This window comes from Nelumbo lutea, chromosome 7, assembly GCF_056320005.1.
Source record: "Nelumbo lutea isolate HS-2025 chromosome 7, American lotus-T2T, whole genome shotgun sequence".
NCBI lineage: Eukaryota > Viridiplantae > Streptophyta > Magnoliopsida > Proteales > Nelumbonaceae > Nelumbo > Nelumbo lutea.
In genome coordinates, this window is record NC_142690.1 from 1240653 (window position 1) to 1251829 (window position 11177).

General features: G+C 36.8%; 1 protein-coding gene across 4 annotated transcripts; it reads left to right on the top strand.

Moving 5' to 3' along the window:
• The first annotated feature begins 576 nt into the window (after positions 1–576).
• LOC148844528 (FMN binding protein) lies at positions 577–10506 on the top strand. Of its 4 annotated transcripts, none has more exons than XM_088953527.1 (13): positions 577–1246; positions 1509–1571; positions 1682–1768; positions 4519–4617; positions 5149–5244; positions 5434–5499; positions 5595–5685; positions 5958–6025; positions 6116–6181; positions 7415–7465; positions 8026–8090; positions 8681–8762; positions 10022–10506. In XM_088953527.1, exons 1-12 carry the CDS (start codon positions 1064–1066, stop codon positions 8733–8735), a joined length of 990 nt encoding a protein of 329 aa, XP_088809653.1. In that variant the 5' UTR covers positions 577–1063; the 3' UTR covers positions 8736–8762; positions 10022–10506. The 4 variants fall into 4 exon arrangements, with proteins under 4 accessions (XP_088809653.1, XP_088809655.1, XP_088809652.1 ...); XM_088953526.1 differs by having other exon boundaries at positions 654–1246; positions 10118–10506; XM_088953529.1 differs by lacking the exons at positions 7415–7465; positions 8026–8090; positions 8681–8762; positions 10022–10506 and adding an exon at positions 6328–7227 and having other exon boundaries at positions 583–1246.
• Positions 10507–11177: the final 671 nt, after the last annotated feature.

Sequence of the window (11177 nt, forward strand, 5' to 3'; positions counted from 1 at the left end):
TAAAAAATAAAAATTTATATAGTTAATTAAATTTCATTTGGAATTTAAATTTAATAAAAGCTTAATATACTTAAATAAATTCAATTTTTACTAATTTTAAAAATTAATAAAAAAAATATTAGTTTTAAACATAGTTTAATTATTTTAAAACCAATTGAAATTCCATTTAAAAAATAAGGAGAATTATGAAAAACTCCTTAGGTTTTCTAACAATCCTATCAAACTCCTAGTGTTTTGAATCTAACAAAAACTTCCCCTATTGTTTTGAAAAAAAGGTGCAAATACCTTCCTTTAGTCAGCATTCCAAATAAAAGAATGTTAATGTAGTGCATTAATTTTACCTCACTTCAACCTCTTTACATTTGGCTAAGAAGAGTAACAAGAATTATTTATTGAAGGTTGCCTAGCAAAATAAATTAGTGGAGGAAGTTGAAACTTTATGTTATGTATGATAGCACATTAACAAGGAGAATGATATTTTGGACGAGTTCAAATCAGCCCCCCACAATGTCTGCATATCCTCGCGTGTATTGAGAACATCTCCTAATGATATCATCATCATTTCTGATACACGCCGGGGATGTGATGTGAGATGTTGTGGGGGGCTGATTTGAACTCGTCAGTGTAATTGAGACTTCTACCTAAAATAGGTCCATGGTAAAGTCAATTTATTGGCTCATAAATGTATATTTTTGGCTTTCCCACTGGCACTGAAGATAGCTTATCGGCTGTGGCTGTGCGTATGAGGTCCAAGTCGGAAAGCCGAAGCCGCTGCGCTTCAGCCCTCACAAATTTGTAATCCCTTGTGCAGTTTGCACTCCTCCGAGTCCGAGACCAAGCCTCCAAGGAATAAGAATAGTCCAGTCTTCTAGAGCCTAGTCTAGTCTCCTACCATCCATCCATTACTTCCATTTTCAGTGGGAGGAGAAGGGAGAGGTTAAAAACTCTGGAAAGTGGGAAGTGGGAAGTGAGCGGAGCAGAGAAAAATCTACTCCATAGATTAAAAATAATAATATAATTAAAAAAACAGGGAAATTGAAAAACAGAAGACTCTTATTTGACGATGAAGACTTTGGTGTTGGTGGCACCTTCCTCCCTACGCTACTGCTCGTTTTCTCCTCCTTCTCATATTAATAATGGCTTCCAAATGTTACCTCCTTTCCTTTGCTTTCGACACTCAAGACTCTTCTCGCTTTCCTCTCGCCGTCGTCCTCTCGCAATGGCCTCTGCAACACCTTCCACTCAGGTGAGACCTTTTCTCTTTTTCTTCATATATCAGCATTTGAAAACTAGGGTTTACCTATTTTCGTCTTCATGAACGTATGCAATCATCTCGAAAATCGGTTTCGAATGAGATAATTGATCGAACGGTTATTATTACGTTGCTGCTGATTATTGAAAATTTTGATAGGTAGGAGCAATTTAAGTAGGAAGTTGATTGTTTTTGTTTTCTGCTTCTTATTTTTGAATAACTTTGTTTGGTCTTTCTTGTTGTTTTTCTTGTTTAGGGAGTTTCTTCTGGTGACGTTGACAGCGAAGCCAGCGTTTTCCAACTGATCCAAGCTCATCAGGTGGTTTTTTTAAGCTTTTATCTTTAAATTTATCGGAAGATGGAATCGATGTACTTATCTGTTTAGAGAGTTGTGTTGTTGGGAATCGGAATTTGGTTTATCTGTCGCAGGAAAAGGCTGCTCGGCTTCCCCCTGTTGAAGAAGTAAAAACTCTTCTGGATCGCTGTGTCAGGGGTATGTTGTCTACTTTCTCACAGGTATTGGTTCATGCACTTAACTTAGGCCCTATTATATTTAGAAGAAATGATTGTGTTTTCATTCGTCTGATGGTTTTATTTCGGGCCCTTTAAATTTAGATTCGGAAGTTATCAGAGTTTGGTTGTGCTTTTCCTATCCTAATTTATACCTGGATTCTCGAGTAGTTTATCTAATATGAAATTGCCATTTTTGCTTCATTATAATATGAAGTTTTATTTATTTATTTTCTCTTTCTTAAGGAGGCACCAGAGTTGGAAGGTAACCAATTGATCACTTAGGAATTTGTTGATATGACCATTTATAAAAATGAATGCTTCATAGCCTCCTGTTCATTTCAAAATCAAGGAATTGGTTTAAAAAATGCAGAGATTATGGTCTTTTAAGTTCACCTCTATAGCACAGATTATTATTGGTGAAGTAACTAAAAATTTTCTGATCGGTAACCATATCAAGTGCATTTACTAAATATGTGCTGAAACGTACTATCATCCAGCTACCCCACAGAAAAGGAGATATGATGCAACCCTCCTTAGATGAAAGGCTATCCTGGGGGCAACTCTGTTCTCTCAACACCCTTTCTGGCTAGATTACCAATCTCTGTATCCATTTGAATGAGATGTTCACTGTATAGTAGATGTATGGCCTCTCTGATATGATGATAGAGTGCCAAATGGCCCTAAGTACCACCTTTAAACCAGTTGATGACCATTGTGGATTTCCTTCCTCCTCAACCTGCTCCTTTTTAATAAGTTGTATCAATCTAAGGCCCTGAATAAGGACTTTACATCTTTAATTGAGAGTAAGGACATTGTCTATGCTCTTTGTTACATGATCCAACTGGAAACTGGACCTGAGTACACCAGTAATGTTTCTTCTTTGGTATTTTTGAATGATCCCTTCGTTCTGGTGGTCTCTGGGTTCCTTAAAGAGAAGCTATCACAATCAAGCTTGACTACTGACTGCTGAGGAAGGACGGATCCAATCCTGTATTGCTATGTCTGGTGGTGGACTGTGCATTACACACCATTGCAAATAATAGCATCAAATTGATTGTCCCTGAAATTCAATTTCATGCATGCCCAGTGTACCACTTAGATGGTGATAATGTCAATGAAGACCTTCTTTGATAGAATGTGGTTAGAGAAGATTATAGCATTCTTCTCTTCCCATATGATCCAAAGATTAGCTATCCAAGTGCAAAACCTTTGCACTCTTATTGAAGGTGATAGAAGAGTTGGTCCAAAGATGCTGGGAATTTAATCAGGTGGTACCTGGCTGATGCCAAACGAAAGGAAAAACAAATCTGTGTAACATGTAATAGACATAAGGAGGTGGTAGATAGCCTCATGCCCTTAATTTATGAGGTATAGGACCAGACATACTACTTTGGCCAGAAATCCGACCATGCAAGCTGGACTTGAAATGATAGCTTTAAGGAAAGAAGATCAAGACTAACATCCTTAAGGATCAATTTACCAAATACAGGCATCAGCTATTAAAGGAGATGATATCATTTGTTTCCTGGTCATAATGTCCTCTATGGAAGCCAAGGTTTCAGCTTTTAAGAAATACCCAGTTGACAAAATGGGCAAATGGGTTTGTTTTTGAAAAAGGGGTATATAGAGTATGGAGAAGCTAATCATAAAGATGGGTATCATGGATTTCTCCTCTCCAGAAATCCTTCTAGACTCTGAGAATCCTGCTATGAGAATGATCTTACCTGATGAAGAATGAAACAAGGAGATGGTAGGTGTATTCATAACAGGCTACTTCATCCAACAGAAGATGGTTTTCTAAGATGCTCAGTGCAATTAACTTGTAACGGGTTTGTAGGAATATTAACAAATCTTTTCTTCAGGTAGATCAGGATGTCTGTGAATGACTTATTCTTACACTAGGGAAGAGGTGAATAGGGAAAGAAAAGATCTTTCTGGGTATAAGGGTATGTGGATCTTGGCTACATAGGTTTTTTGCTGAATGAGTAAGTAGTTTTATTAAAGAGAACAAAAGACAGTACAATCAGTCTTGGAGGAGGCACGAGGTGCTACCTCCCTTTTAGGGTGAATATAATCTTGGCTACATAGGTTGATCAAAAGGATGCACTGTTAAGATATCCCCATTGACAGATCACAATGCCCTTATGTGTACTACTTGTTCCATGTATGATTTTACAATTTCCCCTTCTATGCTGCATTTGTGTTAGCTTATCAAAAAATGCAGTACTTATTTATAATTAATTATAAGTGTGCCAGAACTGAATAGATTGTAGAAAACCTCAGTAAATAAATGGCTGGACCCAAGGGGATGTGAACTATGAAGTGGATTTCGTCCATCTGATGAGTATCAATCTTGGTTATGTTGTTAGTGAAGATCCCAACTTGATATTGGGTTTTATTCCCAGTTTATGAGGCTTTGCAAATGCTTTTGTTTTATCTCAGGCAAGCAGCCATCCAGTGGACCCACTTATCATGATGATTTTCTAAGTGTTATGTACATGTCATTATACAAGTACAAATGCTAAATCCATTGAAAATTCTTTTGGTTGATAGAAAACAGATATTTAGGCATGGAGAGGAATGATGGATATTTTTTGGGTAAGTATATGATATCATATTACCAAAACCTTCGGGTATGGTTTGGGTGTTGCATGAACTTGTGTCTGTTTTTTCACCATCTGATAAATTATAATGATTGAGATGGCTAATTCAGTTTAGTCTTGACTTGTAGTAACCTACCTTTTCTTCTGCAGAAGTATGATGGCTACCCATCAGGTTCAATGGTTGACTTTGCATGTGACCACAATGGATCTCCAATATTAGCAGTCAGCAGCCTTGCAATTCATACAAAGGTTTGCACTTTGACGGAGAAATACTTTGATCAGAACATCCAAGCTACATGCATGAAATGCTTTTTATGGATCACATGGCATGGGTCCTATTTAGCAACTAGGTTCTCAATACTGATATTCCTGGTTACTCTGTTATTGCTTTGGATATCTTCAACTGCAAAATAGCCCCATCATTGGTTGGTCGAACAAAAATAAATTAATGCAATTTAAGGTGACTAGGATTATACTCTAGTTATTCTTGGCCTAGGAAATAATTTAGGTTGGACCTGTTGAATGCTGGATCCAATTCTTTGCAGCCCCGTCCTTTGTTTTCAGTGTCCCCTGCATTTCTTTCCCCTTGTGTTGTAGGTAGGCTGAGAAGCAAGTAGCATGTGCAGAAGTTCTTGTCCGAATTTTCTTTTGGACGTATCTTTTTTATTTACTTTAATGAGGAGTTGCGAACTAGTGGTGTATATAATTGTTTATTTGGTTTATATTGTCATTGTGCCATAAAAAAGCCTGGAGTTTTTTATGGCTTATTGGTATATGCAGGACTTGTCGGCTAATCCCAAGTGCTCTCTTCTTGTATCAAGAGATCCTGAGGATAGGACTGATTTAGTAGTCACCTTACATGGTGATGCAGTTTCTGTATGTTCTTCTCTCTGTGGTTTGATATTATGCTGTTAGCTCTGTTAATCACACCTTTTCTATTTTCCTTGTATCTGGTAGGATCATTTCCGTATCCATCAAGCTGTAACTTTCTTCCTTCAATTACTTTGAAACTTTGGCCCTCAAAGTTTGGATTAATTATTTTTTTCAATAATGGTTTTTGTTTAGGTTTCTGAAGAAGATAGGGTTGCTGTGCATGCAGCATACCTGAAAAGACATCCAAATGCATTCTGGGTAATGTTTTCCTCTTTGTAACACATTTCTAGCATTATATGCTCTAATTTGGTGCTCTTGGCACACTTACTGTAGTATGACTTTCCTACCTGAAGGTTGACTTTGGTGATTTCCAATTTGTGCGTATTGAACCAAAAGTTGTGCGGTATGTATCTGGAGTTGCGACTGCTATATTGGGATCAGGAGGTATGATGCCCTATTGAGTTAATATCATGCAATTGTGCCCCTCTCTTGTCCAAGTCTATGCCAAATTTATGAGCTCCTTCCTAGGAAAACCTCTGAAACTCTCTCTTCCCTGCATTCAGAAGGAAGTAACTACCTGTTAATGTGCTACTGCAGCTGTTATTTCTCATTTTGTGTGCTTTTGCAGGAGAATATATCTATGTTTTTATTTCCCCGTCTTATAAGAGTATTTCCCTGTTGTTATTTCTTTATAACTATCTTTTTTCCTCTTCCAGAATTTGACAAGGAGGAATATAAAACTGCAAAAGTTGATTTCATATCTCAGTTCTCCAATCCTGTCACGGTATTCACTGATTTAGTGATTTTCCTCTATATTTTGTCAAATTATATCAACGATGGCTGATGTTATTCTATTATTTTATGATTTTATCAGTCTCACATGAATAGAGATCATGCAGAAGATACAAAGGCAATTGTGCAACACTCTACTTCAATTCAGGTATTTGGATCATCTCTCTAAACGTTATGTTTTCACCTTCAGTTGACACTTGGCCTCTAAGTACGTAATTCCATTAGTCGGTTTCTCTTTAAATATTCTGGCCATGTTTATCAATTTTTGACAGGTGGTTTGGCCATAAATTGCAGATATACATAGGTCAATTTATTGATGCCTTATCCTAACTATTTTGGTTGGGGAGTCCTCTTCCACCATTCAAGTTGTCAGTCGTATCCCTTAATAAGTTGAAACAAGGACTTCTGTCTAAATGGGCTTGACTAAATTTTATGCATGTTGTTACCTAGATGATCCTCGTCTATTTGGGCTATGAACAAGCAGTGCAAGAGAAATCTTTGCAGTAACTTCATACAAGGTTTATTCATTGGCTGAAAACCTTGGGTTTGTTTGCAGAATTTTCAGTAGATGATCTGATTAGAAATTGGAAGGAAATTGCAAATTCAGCCTCAGTCAGGAAGGTCTCAAGCTCCTACTGGAACCCCCCCACCTCTTGGCTTTACCAAACTGAATTTTGATGGCAGCAGCGCTGGTAATCCAGGGCCTTCTGGAATAGGGGGAGTCATGAGGGATGGAAAAGGGAATGTGATAGCCATGTTTTCTGACCCAATTGGAGTGGGAGACTCTTTGAGGGCTGAGATTTTAGCAGCTCTGGAAGGGGTTCAAGGGGCTAAAGATCTGCACTTAAACAAGCTGATCATAGAAGGAGATTTTGAGACTGTTGTGAGCTGGTTAAAAGAAGACAACTCAAGACTTTGGAGCTACAGAAATGAAAAGAGGAAATTTAACTGGCTGACCAAGGATATGGAAGTTTGATGCACATGGGTAAAGAGAAGTGCAAATTCTTTTGAAGATGGCTTAGCTAGGCAAGGGGTGAATAGGAGTTCTGTTTTTTGGGCTCAGTTGTAATTGCTCTTGTATTTTGGGTGTTTAGTGACAGTTGTGGGGAGTTAAGATATTTTAGCTCCCCTTCTATGTATTATCTTCTTTAATCATATAATGAAATCTCTATTATTGATTAAAAAAAAAAGAAATCATTGCAGTAACTAAGTTTCACGAAAATGAGGGGATATCGTAGATACTATACATACTTTCCATCTCCTTTCTTTTTACAAGGATGATATACAAACTGTCATATTTATTAACTGGACCGAAGAAGTTTGTTCTTAAAGGAAATGTAAATGAAAGTATGAAAATTATTTGCCTGTTCTTCCCCTTCAGGTGGACTTTGCTTACATGTTGGATGTGGACAGTCTTGGTTTCAATGTTAAGGTAATTCTGACTCTTATCTCTGGATAATTGTTCTGTTGCTTTGTGGTAATGAGAATTGGTTTCTGGTAAAAGTTTGAACCTTGAAGATCATTCATTGGAAGTTTGATCAAAGCGCTAAGTTGCAAATCCCAACTGTGGAGGTTTGGACCTAATCAAATAATTAAATAATTTCCATTTATTACTTGTTCTCTTTTTACTGTCTTGTTTTGGCTAGTGAGTGGAAAGCATTTATTCTTAGATTCTGGATAAGTATAATCATGATAAACCATAGATTTTGTTGTCCAGTGTGGATAACCTTTGGTGTTCTCACTCTATTTGCTGCATTTACCATTTTGTGGGATTGACTGGATTGTTCCAATGGTTATATCATTCCAAATTCTGTTGTCCATGCTAATTCTTAAATTGCACAGTTTGTGGTGATTTTGATGTCAATAGGATCAATTATTATAGTGGGTTTCTCTGTACTTAATCTCCATTATTTGCTCTCTCTAGTTTCTTGCAGTTTCCCTTATATACTGATTCATAACTGTTCTGCCACTATGACACTCCATTTTTCTTAGGCTGGTTATCAAGGAAGTACCTTCAAGCTTCGGATTCCTTTCCCAAGACGTGCAGAGGATAGAAAGTAATTTTTTTCTTAGCTATGGAAAGATTCTTAATTTCATACAAAAGTTCAAATGATATTTGATTCTCTTCTATTAACTCATCCTTAATGCTTCAGTGAAGTGAAAACTAACTCATGCAATAAAATATATTATGTGTTTTTATACATAAACATGTTTCCAGGAAGGAAAAAACAATGCTAATCATAAACTTCAGAGAGGCACCTTGCATATTGGACATACTTGTGAATCTAGTGGTATAGTTGTGTTCATGATGATGGCACCAATTCCAATTTTAATTTAAGTGGTATCAAATGGTGCCAACATCTTCCCCATGTGTCATGATTCATGTCAACATAAAAGGTGGAGTTGGTGCGACTTGAGTATGCTTCTTACATGAAATCATGGACCAGAAAGGGCAACCTCTTGGCTTGCTCTAATCCTGGGATCTCAGATTGATTAAACTGGCTAACACTCTTTCATATGTATTATGATACTCACCTGTTGAAAAATGCTTTTTTATTGATCAAACTAATCCAATTGTAGCATCATGCTTCTATGCAGTATTTGATTTGGGATAGTTTTCCTGTCTAATGAAAATTTTTCCCTGTAGGGATGTGAAGACTCTTATTGTGGAGATGCTTCAAGCTGCTAAGGCATCAAATTAATTGATCCCAAATCTGTACCATGAAGAGGTATGCATCAATTAATGTTTTATCCAAGTTGCTGGTATTTTGCTTCCTTGTTCTTATTCTTTTCACTATCACAGTAATGTCTTGTTTCTTCAATGATCTTACTAGTACATTGGTCATTTTTGCATTTATCCTGTTATCATCCTAGATCTAGATGCCCATTAAAATATATGTATCCCAACCAAATTGTATGATGATATTGTAGATTAAGTAAATCTGTTTTTGTTATTGATTGGTGTAAGGTTCACCTTTGGGTTGTCAAAATTATTAGGCAACAGAAATAGGGAATGCCTTATTGGAATTTATTTTTGCTAATATGGCAGAAAGTATGGGGTGTAATGGTCATATCTGGACTGACAAGATTATTAAGTCGCACATGGATATGGATAACTTTTTTTGGTTGTACATTTAACTGTCATTGCTCGTAAGGTATGAAATACAAACCATGGTAAAACATGAGAATGCTTTGCTCACTTATATGGTATTATTGAAGATATATCCATTCAACATATATGTCGTCGGATGTAAGACCCTGATGATGTGAAGAAATGAAGAGATTACTTATGACTTATGTGATGATCTCTCTCCTGTGACAGTCTTATTACTAATCTCAAAGTATTCACAGATTAGGAGGTTGTTTGGCAATTTGCATCACTCAATGCTTCCTCTCTCATTTTTTGTGAAACCGTATCCATTAGTTAATATTCAAAAGTTAAAAAGACCCAAACTACAACCTGATTTCTTGCTACATGAAACCAACCTTGTCAGTTGTTTCCTTAAAAAGGGTTGAGAGAAAACTGCAAAATAATTCTAATTCTGATTGCCTCTTTCAAGTGGCGGCTAATTGGGTGAGGCATAGCTCAGAAGCTATAATGACAAGACACTTCTATCACTAAAAATTCCCCTTTTACTGAAAAGAACCCCCCCCCCCCCCCCAAAAAAAAACCACTTTTAATCGACCACTCCAAAGCGGGCAATATTTAGGATTATTCACTCTCTCATTGCCCGCAACTGGATTGGATTGATTACTTTGTGCCGCACATAGGCAGTTTGGGGTAGGTCCAGGGGAATTGGACCAGAGGTTTTGCTTAATTTGTTACGGCATTTATCCTATATAAATCCTTCTATCTTAACACAAACTGTCTGTTTCCCAAATCTTGATGTTCATAAGCGAACTGTTGCTTTGTTTTACTTGTATTGCTCATCGTTCCATCTCCAACCTAGGGTCATGTTTACCATTTATGCTTCATTTGCTTATGCAGATAATTGTTCTGAATTCTGATCAATACAGTGTCAAGAATTTGGTGAGCTGGTTGGTATTCTTCATTTCCTGGGGATTTGCTTTGTTGTTGTAACAGGAGTGAAAGACAGTGGTTGTGGTCGTGGAGAAAAGAAGAAAAATAAAATCGTAGATACATATCCAACAATTCCTACAAGCATACATGTATACATATCCATCTGACCAGGCAGATTGAATCTTCACTTGCATTACCCAAATTTATCTCACCTGTATCGTCCGTCACTCATTGAAATCATTTTCTTTGTAGACCGTTCAGAAATTATTATAAGTTGGGTGGCTTATGTTTTCTCTTAAGGTTTGTTGGTACTGTTGCCATGGAAACATGCAGCCAAGCCAACACCACATGAAATTATATGCCAAATATTTTTGTTTCAGATTTTTGTAAGCCATGAGACGTTGAGATGAAAAATAAATAAATGAATAAAGTGGAGGTGCACTTCTTATAAATACCGAAACTGAAATTGAAACCTCTCCTCTCTTTAAAATGGACCAAAACCTTCCTTGTAACTGTTATGTCTAACAAAGGTATTAAAAATACCCTGCATTGCATTTTGGGAGTAGTGACACTAAAGCATTCACTTGTAGTTGTGATAATGAAATATACCTTGTACTTTAGAAATCAGTACTCACAAGTCAGGATTTGTTCCGCACAGCACATCCCACCATGTATCAGGATATATCTCCCCATGAATACGGGAGATGTTCCTGATATGTAGCTGGGACATGTGAGATCCACTCAACACTCCCGTCTAGTCCTTGGCATTCTATCAATTACTTAAAATCCGAAAACTACCCTTTGTATGTTGTATGAGACCATTGTGCCATTTCCTTAGCAAGTCTCTAAAATCCAGACAGGACGGTTGAAACAACACAATAATATATGCATTACCTATATCCATGTCTGTCATTTTGCAATATCATTCTATCAACTACTCAAACCATGAATTGGCATCTTGGTAAAATTATCACTCATTATAATGTCAAATTAATTATCAATGGACTTGGACTTGGACTTGATGCCTTTAGTTTCTAAAAATAAAAAGTTTAGCTTGTCGTTACAACTGAAAGATGCGTTGAGGCCTTTAATAAAGGGCAGGACCCGAAGTATAGAGTACCTC

Bases quoted from the DNA above. Each gene is read 5' to 3' on its own strand.
- LOC148844528 (XM_088953527.1), top strand. From the start codon at position 1,064: ATGAAGACTTTGGTGTTGGTGGCACCTTCCTCCCTACGCTACTGCTCG. The intron at 1,572-1,681 runs GTGGTTTTTTTA...TATCTGTCGCAG, and splicing joins AACTGATCCAAGCTCATCAG to GAAAAGGCTGCTCGGCTTCC. The intron at 8,091-8,680 runs GTAATTTTTTTC...TTTTCCCTGTAG, and splicing joins AGACGTGCAGAGGATAGAAA to GGATGTGAAGACTCTTATTG.